Below are 16,682 nucleotides of genomic sequence, written 5' to 3'. Positions count from 1 at the left end.
CGTTGAAACAACAGCTTCCCTCGTCGTGAGTTGAGATTGGTGAGTGAATGCTATTTCAGTGTGACGCAGATCTGTGAGGATTTTCAAATTCCAGAATTTCACCGTCTATTTTCTATCAGAAGCTAATTCAAGAGATTGGTGTAGGAGACTATTTTCGTGTTCAGCCTAAATGAAAAACTGAGTGACCGATTATATCAGTCAACCACACCTTTAATAATGATTTTTAAAAACATTACGTTGACGTTTGTCCTGCAGCAAAAGGACATTTTTTTATCGCTTTGTGCTTTAAAAGCCAAACATGTCACCAAATTAAACACGAATATCAAACCCGACTCTAATTTTGATCATAGCTGTTTTTGAGATAATAAAAGGCCAACCTTATGCAAAGAGTCAAGTTTGCTTTAATGTAACAAAAACATTTCAGTTCAAAGCACTTAAAATGTTCATCTTAATGATGAACTGCGTGTGTTCTTGTAGAAAGTTATTATTCCTGTCTGACTGTTTGATTCTCAAAAACTCTTTAAATCATTCTTTAAACCACACGGATAAAGTTATTATCTGAAACATATCTGCTTCATGTCACAAACTTCGCCTAAATAAAGAAATAAATGTTGCAACTCATTGGTGCTTGTCCAGTTCCCTCTCAACTCCATGTTTATAACAAAGAAAACTAATAAGGTATCAATATAAGGCTGTTGGGCTGGGGGTGAATTTGAGGTGGCCAAAACAATGAATAAAGGTGGCCATTACCCCAATCCTTGGCCTCATTAGCTATGCCTCTGAAATAATGGAATTTCACATTTATTTTGTTCTGCGAGAGCATAGAATTTTAAAAATTTCCTGCAGGTTGTGCAGACCAAAGACACAGAAAATATTAAAACGATGTTCTTTCTTGTTTCCACATCAGTTACCCAGACAGACAGAGGTGTTTTCATCTAAAATGTGTAGCCCACCGCAATAAGACCTGTTTGCTCGACCGGCTGGAATGCTGTCAAAGATTCCCGCCGCTGTTCTGCAGGGTTGCAGCAGGTTTGTGTCGGGTTTCTTCCACGCGTGTGGCTCTGCTCGAGTCGTAGGGGGCAGAGTGGTCATTCTGTCACAACAGATGGACAGGAAAAGCCCCAAGGGCGTCTGAGAAGCCACGGGCAACGTAGTTTGCATACTGTTTATGTGCATGCGATATTCAGCTGTTTGTGTGTATGTCCTCGGCAGCAGTGCAAACCCCCTCCTTGTGCAACAAATGCCATCCATGTCTGCCTGGTTTTTCCTCCAAATCAGCAGATCAATCTGGCTAAAGTGCATAAACACACACACACACACACACACACACACACACACACACACACACACACGCATGCACGCACACACACACACACGCGCACACACACACACACACACAAAACCTGACCACCTGTTCGATAGTTTAACATCACTTGAACCAGTGGCTTTTTTACATTTCCTTGGCTGGCATGATGCTCTGAATATCACAGCCACGTAAACAGTTTAGCCCTTCAAGAAAGTCATAAAAATGAAGGAGTGAGATAGCAAAATGGAAGGCACGTATTTACTTATGTGTCACCTTTTCTTTATGCATTCAAAAAGCAAAACCTACAACCAGCCAAATATGAAATTTCAAATGGTGTCATATCTCATCTAAGCTTTATAGAAATGTACTGTTTTGCAATCGCAGTATGTAAGCTGTATTTGTAGTCTCTCCAAATGCAGTACAAAGATTTGTTATCAGCTGGGTGTCACAGCTGGTGATGAATTAATAAAAAGTGCACGCTGATGGGATATTCATAGCTTAGAAACCCAGAGTGCTGCATTCAAGTTTAAGCATTTTTCAGGTTGTATCAGCTAAATATTATTGTTTTAGGGTCCCATTGTAAATGACAGCTTTTCTGCAAACCACCTTATCCAATAATTGTTGTAAATATTTTTTTTTATTTTACAATAATTAGTTCCTCTGATTTTCAGAATGAAAATACAAGTTTTTCTTCTCAGGAGAGACAAAAAGAGGAATCCGTGGTGATTACAGGAGGTTAGTAAAAGTCGTTCATGAAAAATAAAATGATCTAATTTTAAAGTATCACAACCCCTCTTTTCCACTAGACATGAAAACAGTGTGTAACGTAATAGAGCCATTTTGCTCTCAAGCTCCTGATCCTGTGAGGCAGAGGTGGAAAGTAACAAATTACATTTACTCACGTTACTGTAATTGAGTAGCTTTTTTGTATATTTATACTTTTTAAGTCGTTTTTAAAATCTGTACTTTTACTTTTACTTGAGTAAGTTTTTAAAAAAAGAATTGTAATTCGCTACATTTTAAATCATATCCATTACTGAGTAAAAATAAATTATAGGCTTAATAAATTAAAAATATTACGTGTAGCAGCGTCGGAATGGAAAGAGACACCTGCATGAGCGCCGCGTCTAAACCGTGGGGGGGGTGTGGGGGTGTACACTTTTGCTCAAAGACATCGGTTCAGTTCCTCATCTCGCTGTTTACCTCCTCTCTCCCTCCTCTCCTGTGGGTTGGAACCTGCACCTTCGCGCACCGGTGTGACGTCAGCAGAATTCTGCTCGCTTCGGTAGCCGGACTCGGTTCCGTGTTTGAATTGTGTTTCTCTACCGCTCCGCACGGCAGCGGCAAAATAACGTTTAGCGCTCATAACAAGCGGATTATCAGTGCTTTGCTCATAAAACAGAAGACCTGCAGGCCTCTGTGAGTTAAAACATCCTGATATTGTTCAGGTGTGAACATTGTGCTCCATCCCTGTGTTTGAACTCAGAAGATGCTTCTTGATGCCACAGATATGTGATGATTTAGCTTGTTTCTTTATTTTTACTCCAGAATAAGAGATTGAATTATTACTAAAGCAGTTCAATGTAGTTAAATTAGTCATTCACATGATTCTGCTGCAGTGTGTGTGCATGCGCGCGCTTGCGTGTGCATGTGCGTGCGTGCATGTGTGTGTGTTACACATATAGGACTGCATGAGACAGCATGGTTTCATCAAATCCATGCATCCTATATCTTGGCTGAAGTAATGGCTCAGGAAAATAACTTCTATTTCATAAATAATGACGTCTTAACAGTGTCTACGACAATGTTTTATCTTATATTGGACCAATCGTTGGTCTGGGAGGTGTAACATATCATGATACAAGCCTTTTAAAACATGTTAAACTGTTACAAGAGGAGATAAATGCATGAATTTAAACTTAGTGTTTGGAGGCCAACCTTCACAGTTTGGAGGCTCACGCTGGTGAGGAGACACCATTAGTTCTAGTAACTCCTGGGCTCCCAAGGCCTGTTCCGACAGGACCATAGACTGTACATATACTGGACAATTCGATTCCATAGGCTTCAATAACACGTTATCTGTCCATAATGGGAGGTGTCCACCACCGCCATTTTGACCGTGTCACAGGTTCCGTCCAGCCCAGACAATTCCATAAAAGGGAAGAGAGGAGGCGCTGAGGGTGTGGCTGTAAGGCTGGGCTCGAGTGACGACACCCAGGCGAACTAGCTACGAGCTAACCTGAAGCTAACCCTGGCTAACCCAAAGCTAAAGCGGAGGTGGGAGCCGAGCTAACGGATGTAGCCACCTAGCTTCAACCCAACCGGAGCTAACTGGAACACCCATCAACCTGAACCTCACACGGAGTTTAGGTGGAGGTTTTCTGCGCCTGTTCGTGAGAAGTACCTGTATTAAAAAAGTTTTAAATCGGTAAGTTTATAATTTATTTCCGTAATGAATACATTTTGCTTTGAGCAAGTTTTCAGTACAGTTTTTTTCGGCGCTATCACTCCTGAGTCGCACCAGCCATTAAATGTATCATGAAGAAGAGAAAATATATTTAAGTCGTATTTTGGGGGGACATTTTATTATCTTTCTTACAAAATCTGAGACCAAACGTTTCACATTGCAACACAAGCACCGGTAACCATAACAGAATGAACAGCCAGCAGAGGAGAGGATGGCGGTGTTTCAAACCCTCCCGGCCGGCGTGTAGAGCTCATTCCTGGGCTGGAGCCGGCCCTCAGCACCCCGCCACAGGCTCTAACAGATGCTGGCGGTGTTTCATATATTTCCAAAACGTAATACTTGTTTGTATCTTGTACAGCCAACTAGCCTTTATTCTGGACTCAGTACAATTTACCAAAAGTAAAGAGACATAATACAGATGAAGTAAGCACAAGATAACTTACTGGAAGACACGGGATTATCATCAGAACCAGAACAAGAGAGCCTGATAACAGTCATGTGAAAATAACAGTTAAAAAGTATGTATGTATAATAGAAATAAAAATATATTAGAATTAGTGTAACTCACTGTGATCCAAACAATGAATCAGCCATAGCTGATTAGTAAATATGACATGAGGTTTGGGAGTTTTTAAGTTTCATTCTTTTATTACATTTTTTTTAGATCTATTAAAAGGTCACCATGGCAGCCTGTGTGTCAACGTCAGCTACACAAAGCAAGTGTAAGTACCTGTCTTGACCACTTCATGTATGGTTTTGTACTTTAAACAGCTAGGCCAAACCTGTTATTTTTTCCTCCATAGCCATTTGGATCATTGGAGACAGCTGAGTGAGGCGTGGTGCCCAGAGAGCTGCAGAGACAACCTTGGCCTCCCTGACGTCTGTGTCTCTTGGTTTGGTTGGGGCGGACCATCGACATACATACATACATGTGCCGACACTTTGCGCCCTGTTTTATAAAATGTAGTGTTAAAAATAAATGTTTTTGCTCAATTACTGGAATTTCTTTGGTTAAGACAAAAGTGAGGAATAATCATTTACAAGTTATTTGTACAACAGGCCCATTTTAAATCCCAACAGTTTCTTAGCAGACAATAGAAATGTGTTCTTTACTAACTTTACTTGGTTTGAAAATCTTACTAAAATAAACTTGAGTGCCGTATTGCAAAACCCGATCATACTTGTTATGTAAACATTAGCTTTGTAGATATTTTTTACAGATATATATTTGTGTGCAACAAAAACCAAACTTAAATAATTTGTCATTCTTTATTGAAAAACAACAAAATACAGGTATACAGAAGTGTGGGAAAATGATAATGTGAAAGTATTGCACTATAAATGAAGTGAGATGAGATGAAGGTGAGATGAAGGTGGATGCCAGCGGGCTGGACGCCGGACGAAGAAACCTGGAGACGGATCGCTCAGACAGGAAGGGAAGAGCTTCCTCTTACCTTGATGGAATTAAAGTTAGCCGTCGTCTGAACGCCCAACCGTACGGTCTGAGGTCAAAGGTCACAGGAAACACACACCAGTCAGCAGTCATTCAGATGCATAAAGATAACTGTAGCCATGGCAACCAGCTGACATGTCCCCACTTTCACCAGCACCTGGTGCCTGCCGGGTCACCTGAATTCCTGTGTGATGTCAGCACGGTCGGCCGTGACTGCGGCCATCAGAGGTGACCTCTGATCAGCTGAATGAACTCACCTTCCAGGGTGACGCCGTGTTAGAGTCGGCTTCATCCTGTAAACAAACAAACAAACAAATGAGTGGTAACATAAACACCACGTCTGGTTCTGGTGGAGGCGGAGGACAACACGCACCTTTCCAGGAGCAGAACCCAGATGTTCTTGTTGCTACAAACATAGACGAGCAGAGTTAAACCAGGAAGTGAGAGGGACCAGCTGCTGCAGACAGGTGACGCTCACCTGAGCCGGAACCATAGGAGCCTCCTCAGCCATCAGACCTTCTGACTCCAGTTCAGATGCCACCTTGTTGATGTCCCTCAGGCGGGACTCGTTGGCCTTCAGGTCCTGCAGGACATAAGCACCTGCTGATCACCTTGTTGCTGTCGGGTTAACAGGTCTGGTGTTAGAACGTGGTGGATAAGAATGTTCTGACGGGCCGAGGGTTCTGAACTCACCCTGCAGGACTGGGCCTGCTCCTTCAGGGCCTGGATGCTGCTGCCGTAAGCCGACAGGTCCGACATCAGGGCCTCGTGCTTCTTCAGGAGAGCCTGTGGAGCAGAACATCAGAACCTTCAGCTCGTCTGACACAAGTGGAGCTTTCTCGCAGCGATGGTCCAATCGGATCCGCCACTGTAAAACAAACCCTGCTCAGTTCACCGCAGACGTAGCTCTGCAGGTGTTTAGTGGAAAAGCGTGAGCCTTCTGCCGGCTGCCACGTGTCATGGCTGCTCTGCAGCGGGAACACACATCACAGCTTGTAAACCGTTTGAAATAAGAGCGACGGGAACACGTTTGTCATCACTTCCTGTGCGAGGCCAGCACTTCTACCCCTAACCCATGAGACGCTCAAACGAGCAACGACGTCTGGTAGACAACCGAAGGAAATGACAAATACAGAAACACTAATTATGAAGGACTGGAAAGAGAGCAAAGAAAAGCGATTGGAGTTTCTCAGGAAGGGACTTCCATACCCCGGCCAAGTCCTCGTCTTTCCCTTAGTCTGGACTTCCAACGATGGGCTCCTTCTCCCTCATCCAGGACTCGGCCTCATTAGCATCCGCAAAGTACTGCTGGGCCTGCAGAGAGTCCTCCAGGTCCTGCCTCCTCTGGGACGCCTTGGCCTTCAGCGTGTCCCAACGTCCATGAAGCTCCCACAGTTTAGTCTTCACTTGCTCACCAGCGAAGTGACCTGGACCCAAAAAAAGTGAGCCAGAACCTGCAGACACCTCAGAAACATGTCAGGACCAGACCTGCTCTACCTTCTTCCACCATGGTCTCTCCTTTCTGGGTGACAGCCTTGATGCGAGGTTCATGACCTGTGATCTCAGCCTGCAGAGCCTGGTGCTTCTTCAGCAGGTTCTGGACACCAATCAGGTCCTTCCCTGAGGACACATGTTAGAGTTCAGCATTATGCAGTAGACAGATCATTTTAACCCAGGGGTTTCTTTCTTCTACAATCTGCTCTTTAACTGTATTCTTTCCTGCTATTTCAGCTGTTAACTTTATTTTTTCTCAAAGTGTTTTTCTCCCCAGAAGAAGCTACAACGACGTTCTGCTGAGCTGTGGTGGCCTCATGGAGGGGGCCATCGACTAGCACACTGCTGCTAACCACTTAAACATTCTCCCTCTCCTGATAGTAACATTTTACTTTCTTTGACGTTGGATATGCTACTACTAGTTTACCCGTTTAATTATAGATTCACTAGGATAAATACAATAAAGTTTATCTCTCACCTAATAGAATATTTACTGTGGCGAGCCCGTGAAGAGGTGTAGGAGAATGCGACAAATTTGTCTGTTAAAAAGTCTGTTATGTACAAAAAACACAATATCATCACACTATTTTGGACCGATACATGACGGTCAGGTCCGGCTTGGGGAGAAAATATGACACGTCTTTCAGGATGGACTTCATCTTTGGTAGCTGGCGAAGCCGGGAAAAGCAGGATCTAACCACCTGGCTAATGTGGGAGTCCATCCGCATCTCTGGGTCCAAAACCACCCCCCGGTTAGTGATGGTTGGCTTCACTAAGCTGCAAAAACAGGGTTGCAGGACAGGACTAACTGCAGTGGGAGAGGGAGGAACAAATATTCCAGTTATAAATATTAAATATTTGAACAAATAAATATTTGTTAAAAGGAAGAAACTGATGATGACTTTAAGATTAGAGGAATGTTCTAGAACGGGTCTGGAACCAACGATGGCCCTTTGGATCAAATTTGGATTAAAAAATAGCTCATGATTTTATTTATGGATGGAATAAAAATACAGGTTGTAAGCATCTTCTCAGTATCTTCATGTTGCACGACTTTCCACAGCAGAAGGACACAAAAACTGCCAGAATTATGATTAGAAAGATTTACGTTTTAATCTCAGAATCCCAACTTTTCCCAGAATCTTCACATTATTCTATGAATTCAGAGAAAATATACATTTTTCAGAGGTGTCGCTCCCCTGTTGTGGATATTTCTCAAAATTCAACCATTTTTTCTTTTCAAAAGCTTTAGTAAGAGTTTGGACTCTAAACAAGTTTTACTTTGCAGACTGCTTGTCTACACCTTCATCAGATCTGCTCATAATAAAACATTTGGGTTATATTTAATGCCCAGGAAGATGCTCTTCCTGGGCATTAAGTTATCAAAAACAGATAAAAGTATTTTTTACCATAATTTTAACTGCTATCAGCTGATAAAAATAATAAAAAACAGCCTGATCATTAAAGGGGTGTAAGTGAAACCGCGCGGATCACACAAACCATCATGCTGTCTATATGACTTTGAAAATATATAGTTTAATTACAGTTTGATTTATTTGACATCTGTATAATGTTTATTATTTTGTTTTTTCCCCCTAAATGCCTAACGTTTTAGTTTTACATGAATATTAGTCATTCATCACAATACATAAAGTTACACATTTTAAATTTTAATAGGGGAAGACTGCAGGAGGGAGCGGTAAAATACAGAAATCCCCAGCAAAAACAAGAAACTTTACGAGTCTGATGAAACCCGCTGGAGTTCCTTCAGCAGGCCTGGTGGCAGCTACAACGACCCAGTGGCTGTGCTTGGTCAATGTTATCGAGCTCAGTCCGGCTCGGCCGTGAACGAGCCGAGGCGACATCCTGCTCTGCTTAAAAAGAGGTGTTATTTTCCGCTTCAGAAGAAGCGTCCATGTTTTACGCTTTCTCAGAGACATGTCACGTTGCTAAGTTGCGCCGCGCGCTAACACGTCAATAGTGCAGCATAGCCTGCTCGAGGTTTTAAGGGTTCAGATGAAAACACCCTACCACTCAGGCTGCTTACACATCGATATTAAGTTGTCGCTGTTGCGCTCACGCCGTAATACGGTAGATGCGGTTAAAGTCAGACATGAAAAACTCCACGAGCGGTCAGACCGCGCAGCAGCTAGGCGCAGCAAGTAGGCGCCGGATCGGTCAGGCTGCCCGGCCTGACCGCTGGGGATTACCGGATGGAAGAATGGACACAGAAGTCTCCCTCTTAGCGCTCCGTCATATTTCAACCCATTTTTATCTTAAATGCACTGGGTTTTACCCTATTACCCATCTAAATATGCCCTATTAATTATTTTACCGTATTTTACATTTAAATTTCATGGTTAAACAGTACATGCTACATGTTAAACTGATAGTTAGCTAGCTACTTCGGTAAACTCAGCTAGTTTAAAGGTGGCAGTGACATAAAATACGAATATAGATTTTAACTTACCGAAAAAAATGAAGTGGAGACTCCTTGGACGCTCTATTAGTGCAATTAATACCACTGCAAGTCATTTTGTCCAACAATTGCACCAATAATATCCAAAGAAGAATACACAAACACAGAGACTCAAAATGCCGGAGCAGTTTCCAAGCCAGACCGAGGCTGTACTGAGGCCTTTCCACGGAGCTAGCTCTGTGGTCACGTGGGTCTGAGGCGGCGGTCACGTGTGTCGGATGCTCATTAATTATACAGAATTTTAGGCTTTCAATACACTTAAACAGAAGAGTGAGAAAAAAATTCACCCCCCTCAGAGTTGTCATGAGTATAAACTAGATAATTTAGACAAAAAACATGTTTTGGCACCAGGCTGTAAACATGTTTATTTCTGCTGTGAAATCGGCATTTTTAACATGGGAGTCAATGAGGATTTGCTCGCTTCTGGCACCAGCCCCCAGCGGATGAGGGTGGAACTGCAATTTTTCTTACTTCCGGGATGGGACCATTTTTAGAGCGGCATTGTGGGGGCTTGGACAGGACGGACGTTACGGGACCCTTAAGGATTCCAGCTGGACGATTGGAGGATTATTTAGGAGGATTGGAATGAACAAACTGATTTCAGTGGTGAAGGGTTAAATGAGTGAGTGAACCCACCACCAAGGAGGAACTCTGCTAACTTTAAAAATCAGCTGCTCTAAATAAGCATGAAGGTCAGAGAGGAGCTCTAGGATTGACATGAATAAAGGAACTGTAATGTAGAGGTAAAGTAGGGCAGGGCCAACGTTAGCAGCTGTCATACGGTCCATCTGAAATGTTTGACTGCATTTGGCTTGTTATGTGACAGGTTAGAGCACAGTCTCATGTTAGAGTTTGTCATGAGAACATTGAGATACCTCACACACTGATGGCATCTAAAAAAATTATTTTTTCTCAAAATTATGAATAATTTGAATCACAATTGAAACTTACCATCCTAGAAAAACCTCGTCCAATCAATGTGCACGTCCTGTTCCCACTGATTGGATAGAAATCCCTCCTTCAAGCTGTGCGTGTTTGAGTGTGTGTGTGTGTGTGTGTGTGTGTGTGTGTGTGTGTGTGTGTGTGTGTGCGCGCACACACACGAGCGAATTGTGAACTGGCATTGTGATTTAGCATTACTTAGATTACGCTGACAAAAATGTAACTAAGTAACTTTTACTTTGAGTACATTTTGTTTACGATACTTTTTACTTTTACTTGAGTAAAAATTTAGGCAAGTACTTTTACTTGTAATTGAGTAAAAAATTATCAAAGTATTGGTACTCGTACTTAAGTAGGAAATTTAAGTACTCTTTCCACCTCTGCTGTGAGGTCACAAAATCACATGAGAACTGCAACACCACGCATTAAACATTTTTTTTTACTAGTTAAGCAACTATAAATCTGCATGTGACTTTTATTTTGAAAGATTCCAGATGTTTTACACAGCTTTTGTGTTGGACTTCCCCGTCTGACCCAATCTGAACTGAGGAGTTTGATGTTTTCTGGGAGCACAGGGTGTAAAAAAATAGACCCAAAAAGTAATTGATGTGTTCTTTCAATGTTACACTTTATGAGCTTTACTTACTGTTTCGCATCTGTGGAAAGTAGGGGGAAGATCTCCATATTGGCAGTGAGATATAGGAAACAGTTACTAATAAACAATAGCAAGTCAAATTACCCTGCAAACAGTCAGTGTCGCATGGATGTGCAGCTCATGTCTATATTGAGTCCATCGGTCCATTGTCACAACAAAAACATTTTAACAGGAAGATTCCAGTTAATTATAAATTATTTTTTATGTGGACGCGAAAAATCTTGCCGACTTGTCAGTTTCCTTTTAAGGCGCAAGGAGCTTAGTAATGTTGCCGTATGGATTCTTCTTTATTTTTTTACAGCTAAAACTGTGTTTCTGCCAGTAGGCCTCCAACCACTCTGTTTTAGGTCAAATAATGCTTGAGGGTTGCAGTTGCCTCGGGCAACTGGAGCTTCTTTGGCTCATCTCCATTATTTTATGTCAGATATGAATCACTGTTAGTGTAACAAATAGAGTCAGCAACTAATGTTCAACCCTAAGCAAATTAGTTCACGTTGTGTAAAAATAAAAACCCCTAATATTTTTGGTATCAATATCTACGTTTATAGATGCCACAGCCTCTTTCCCCAATCAAAACTTCTGGGTAATTTTTCCCGAATGTTCATGGCATAGCTCTATTTAACGAGGCCAGAACGTGAAGACCATTTTACTGAACCAACAGAGTACCTGAACTGGAGTATTGGCTCCTAAATGAGTCACTGAGCAGAACTTGTGGTTAACCCATGCTGATTGGTGGGAAATGAAAGGAGCAGACATCTCCAAAAATTGAGTTACTGATGAAGTGGAACGGAAGGAAAAGAAATTAAGCAACGTTCGTGCTGCTTTGAAATCACCATTTCTAAACTCTGATGCTAGGAGGACCACTTCCCCCACCACAGCCCCCACAACGCCATGATTCATGACACTTTGTGGTCTCATGCAGAGTACTGTAAGTAGAACTTGGCCTGGTCATTTAACACAACCACCTAACCTGACCCTTGAATGGATGGAAATAGTCTCCTACACCTATCTCCTGTGTTAGCTTCTGATAGAAAATAGACAGTAAAACTCTTACCCTGTCAGATCTACGCCACACTGTCACTCAACATTCACGGACTCAACAACCTGCGACTGTCATGGTGGGTGGCAGTTTCTTGACCCACGACATGCAGAATCACAACACGGAGAGCAGGAAGGCAAGTAAAAAGGTTTTTATTACTAAATAAGGAGCAACGGGAGAGACGGGAACCGGCGAAATGCAGGACTGGCAGCAGGATTCCAGGAGGAGATTCCGAGGAGGGAGACAGAGAATATGAGGTGGAAATAATGGAAACTTATCTGGAGGCTGGGCTTACGGTTTCTTGGTAGTGGTAAATGGACAGGGAGGGTTTGGTCAGGTCCGGGTGAGCTGAGGAGATCCAAAGGTGAGGGAATTGGTTTATCCAGAGGCGTAGGAGCAGGAATGGATGATGGCAGGTGAGCGGGCGGCCAGGGGATGAAGCAGTGTGGTCAGGAAGGCTGAGATCCAGGTTTGTTCTGGAGATGATGAGAGATTAAGAGGAACCTGGAGGAGAGCAGGGAAGGGCATTCAGGGATTTTCAGGCGACAGGTTAACAAGAACAAGAACAAGAACCAAATATCAAACATCAGGTTGGAGGCTAGAGCTACCCAAACAGAGTAATCATCCGGCGTGGTGAAGTGTCACACTGCTCCTTAAATCCCTTGGGCCTTGATGATGAGATCAGCTGCAGCTGGGAACTCTCAGACACGCCCACCTGTGAAACAATGCTCAGAGGAGAAAACAGGGTTACAGGCAGGCAGCTCACCACGGACCATGACAGCGACAGAGAAGGTTGTTGATGTTTTAACATTTAGGAATCAGCAGACAATGTGGTAAAAGCTAACAATTAGCATTAGCAACACCACCACACAGGCAAACTCCTCCAGACTTGTGTTATTTGTGGAGATAAAACATCCTCGTTGCAAGTCAGGGTAGAGTCACATTGCTGTTATCCAATCTGAGGCAAGATCTCCATATTTCAGGAAACAAGACTCCAAATACTGATATGGTGCGTCACTCTCTAGGGCAGCAGACTTGTCCGTACTGAGCCAAGCGTTTCCGGGCTTTTTTTGTTGTTGCCCTGAATACGGTTTGCAAGGCAGTCATTCCAACCAGAGACTACTACAAATGTATTGATCAAATGAGTGAGTCACACCTTTAATGTTATTATTGACATTGGATGTCTTTTGGTGCTGATCAGTGACTTCACTGCTGAAACGGTCTTGATATGGATACGACTTCTGAGAAGGACCAAGCCATCAGATTTTCACCTTCTCCCATCCCAGAAATTTCCTAAGACATCCGTGGTGGAAACACAGCTAAAATGAAGATATGCAGCCACATGCTCAAGATGATGTGTTTTAATTTTTTATTTTTTTTGCAGAACCAAGATGTTCTGAGAAATGAACTTTTGCCTTCTTCTGCTCCATAATTGCAACCAATTTTCTCACATTTGTTAATCTTGAAAGATGGCCATCTGCACACATTTCATATCAGTAAATCTCCCTTAATGTCAGCTGTGCAAAAGGCCACTGTTATTACCTGGCTGTTTAACAAAATGAAAAATGACTTGCTCCTTCCAGCCATTTGGTCACACTGGATTCATCGACACACCTCATCAGAGTAAAACGCTCTGATTCAAGTGTCTCAGCCCGGATAGAAGCTGGACTTCTATCTTTTGTGCTGTAGCCTACACCGTGTGGGTGAAAAACATAATATTTAATATGTTTTGTCTTTAAAATGTAACCCAAGTGGCTTTAACCCTCTGGAGGCAGGTGTCGCAGATGTGCAACGTTAAAACCTACCTACCTGCTTACTCCACAGACGTATTTCATGAGCATTTTTTTTACCTAGAAGTACCCCTGAAGGACTTAGTTGTTCATCCTTTTCTCAAAACTTACTTTGAGCCTGAGAGGTTAAATAATGATATGAATCAGCAGGTGGAAGTCTTTTCAAGACGGATCCAAACAAAATGTCCCTGAGATAAACTAATATTGAAATCACTGCAGCAAACTTTTAACGTTTGGAGCGGAGTTTGGTGTATTTTTTCAATAAATGTTGACTCAGCAGCTGTCTGCACAGCCAGGACTAAACAGTAGACAATCAAAGCTTCTGTATTCAGATTACCGTTTCCTGCATCCGCAGGAGATGACTCGGGTGCAGGCTGTCACGGACAGCCATGGGAAAGTGGATTCCTGCGATAAAGCCTTCTCTTTATCTCCCAGAGAGCAATGGTAGCGCGCTCCTGGCATCTCTCTCTCTCCCTTTTTATTTTCCGACGGGACCCCAGACATCACAAAAGTCACCGAATCCCCAGAGAGCATTTCTCACAAGTTTGCAAACACTCCCTGTTTTGATGTGTCTGTTTTTTCTGATGACGCCGTACATTTCAATGATCAAGGGCAGCTTCTGAGAGGACAGTAAAGGTTAGTGAAACACACACACACACACACACACACACACACACACACACACACACACACACACACACACACAGACTTTGAGCTGCTTGCCAGCACACCTGCGTGTTTGAAAAAGGAGGCATCATAAAGCGTCTCTCATTTTTATTCTGCAGCCATGAGGTGACAGACCATTGTTTCCCCCCCTCCCCATGCTCCCTTGTGCATTTTGATTCCTGCCAGAGAACGGATGAGCCTATTGAAGTACTCCATATGAGAGGTCATTAGATGCAGAGCTGGTCATCGCTCTTCTGCATAAGGCACTCTGTTGAAGTGCTGTCCTTCACACCGGTAAAGTTTTCACTCGTTCACATGCACCACGGCTTCCTCAGGACCCAAATATATTGTTTTTCTGTTGTTTTTGTCCTGTGTCCCTTTGTTCCCCAGCCTCTCCAGTTCCCAATCCAGGTTTCCCTCTTGTGTCCCATTATTATCCCCAGCCCACTGTAGACTTCCCTCAGGTGTCCTTCTAATCATTCCCCATTCCTGATCAATCTTTATTTAGTCCTCCTCATCCGTCTAGTTATTAGTTGCTAATTTTTGGCCCTTAGGCCCTGTCCACACGTAGCCGGGGATCTGCTAAAACGTAGATATTTTCCTACGTTTTGGCCTGTCATCCACACAAAAATTGAGTTTTTTCACACGAAATCGGATCTTTCTAAAAACTCCGGCCAAAGTGAAGATCTGCGTTTTCTCCGTTTTGGGTGTCTGCGTGTGGACGGACAAAACCGGAGTTTTAAGGTCCGCAATGTCACTTTCCACGACAAAAAAATGCTGACATCACGTGTGCGACCTGTGTTTACACTAGCTGGCATCATGGAAGCCCTCAGAGCTGCGCTCTGTCACTACCCGATCCATCAATTGTCCAAGCGCTTTTTGCTTGTTTGTTTTTGCAAGTGGAATTACTGCTCCTTGCGGAAGACCACAGACGAAGGACGAGGTTAAGAACGGGGGAAGTACTGCCACCTACAGGTCTGGCATGTCCTTAACAACGTATTTATCCGGGTACGTGTGGACGGAGTTTTTTTTAAAACGCGGTGGTGTGGATGCAAGTTTTTGGAGGGGTGGATTTTTTTTTTTTTAAACCCCGGCTACGTGTGGACTAGGCCTCAGTCTTTAGGTTTAGCTTAATCCTTGTGTTATAGGTTAAGGTTTTCTGTCATCCTGCTTGTTTCTTTCCCCCTCAATTAGATTATTGTATGCACCTGCCTTCCCCCCAGCTCTCACTACACACACCTGCCACCTGTTCCCCTGATCACCTCCCTCGGTGTTTAAAACCCCTGTCTTGTCCTTCAGTGTTTGTCAGTCCATTGTATGTGTATGTGTTGTTTTGTTTCCCCACCTGGTCTCTAGTTATCTGCTCAGAAAGTGAGCTTTTTGTTTTGTCAAGGGATTTAGATATTTGGCTTGGCTTCCTGGCCCTTTTGGATTTTATTTTTGTTCCCCATCCTGAATGAAGGAATTTTTATTTTACATCCGCTTCTGCCTCGTGTCGTTCTGGGTGTTCTGCATTTTGGATCCTAACCTCCTGAACGTGACAGTTACGAAGACATGAAACGTCCCGCTGCATCCTCAGCATTTCAATTTCTTGGTTAAAAATGATCAAGAATACTGATTTTAAACTAGATCAACAGATATCCTAGACATCATTCACCTCTTAAAAAAAGGAAAGGAAAAAAAATCCTGCACCTATGAAATAAAACCCACAGCATTACTGAAGCTTTTAGTCAAAGTTGGTCTTTTCTTTCTTCTAATATTTCCACTTCCAAACCAACTGTTGGCTCTAGGATGATGTAATACATTGACAGCAGCATACCTTTCGACACTTTATTCTCTCCATGACATAAACCGAATCTCATGAGCTGCTTCTACAACAACAAAAACGACAGAAATGTCAAAATGAAGAAATGTTTAAAGGGGCTAACAGTTTGTGAGAATATTCTTAAGGTTTCTGAAAAGGTTGCAAAACCGTATAACGCCAGTTATCCACATCCAGGGAGGGCTGAGGCAATGTGGGATGCCTGGGCTGCTGTTAAAAGATAATAACTGTCTGTACAACCAAAGGAAAAATTCTTTATACCAAGTCAAATTAGTTCCAGGTCTTCACCTTGTTGCCAGTCTTGTTTGCGGTAGGATCTGAAGGTGTAGTCACAGAGAGGAGGGTTTCTGGTTTTTGAGGAGCGAGCACTGGAGAGGTTCGAAGTGATGAGAGTCAGCTCCTCCAAATCAGAGGGAATGGTTCTTGATTGTACAAGGGTGGAATGTTCCCTCTAGTTTAAGTACCATGGTGTCATGTTAGTGAGTGATAGTGGGTTGGACTCAGAAAGATTTATACAGAATGCTGATCTTGCTATGACCAAAGAAATTTAGTTGGTCTTTGTGAGGCCT

At 42.9% G+C, this 16,682-nt stretch overlaps 2 protein-coding genes across 5 annotated transcripts; both read right to left on the bottom strand.

Moving 5' to 3' along the window:
• Positions 1–5,028: 5,028 nt before the first annotated feature.
• Positions 5,029–6,550, bottom strand: LOC139072123 (spectrin alpha chain, non-erythrocytic 1-like). Of its 3 annotated transcripts, none has more exons than XM_070555386.1 (6): positions 6,436–6,550; positions 5,920–6,012; positions 5,705–5,809; positions 5,600–5,632; positions 5,484–5,519; positions 5,029–5,275 (listed from the first exon to the last, which is right to left on the bottom strand). In XM_070555386.1, the coding sequence occupies exons 2-6, from the start codon at positions 5,983–5,985 to the stop codon at positions 5,198–5,200; spliced, it is 318 nt and encodes a 105-aa protein (XP_070411487.1). In that variant the 5' UTR covers positions 5,986–6,012; positions 6,436–6,550; the 3' UTR covers positions 5,029–5,197. The 3 variants fall into 3 exon arrangements, 2 of the variants coding, with proteins under 2 accessions (XP_070411487.1, XP_070411486.1); XR_011521732.1 differs by having other exon boundaries at positions 5,196–5,275; positions 5,403–5,519; XM_070555385.1 differs by having other exon boundaries at positions 5,172–5,275; positions 5,484–5,632.
• On the bottom strand, positions 6,460–7,667 carry LOC139072124 (spectrin alpha chain, non-erythrocytic 1-like). Of its 2 annotated transcripts, none has more exons than XM_070555387.1 (3): positions 7,422–7,667; positions 6,724–6,841; positions 6,460–6,653 (listed from the first exon to the last, which is right to left on the bottom strand). In XM_070555387.1, exons 1-3 carry the CDS (start codon positions 7,446–7,448, stop codon positions 6,460–6,462), a joined length of 339 nt encoding a protein of 112 aa, XP_070411488.1. In that variant the 5' UTR covers positions 7,449–7,667. The 2 variants fall into 2 exon arrangements, 1 of the variants encoding a protein (XP_070411488.1); XR_011521733.1 differs by having other exon boundaries at positions 6,641–6,653; positions 6,724–6,846; positions 7,422–7,559.
• Between the last annotated feature and the right edge of the window lie 9,015 nt (positions 7,668–16,682).

Source organism: Nothobranchius furzeri, chromosome 10 (genome assembly GCF_043380555.1).
Source record: "Nothobranchius furzeri strain GRZ-AD chromosome 10, NfurGRZ-RIMD1, whole genome shotgun sequence".
Lineage (NCBI taxonomy): Eukaryota > Metazoa > Chordata > Actinopteri > Cyprinodontiformes > Nothobranchiidae > Nothobranchius > Nothobranchius furzeri.
This window is presented reverse-complemented; position numbering and strand designations above follow the sequence as displayed.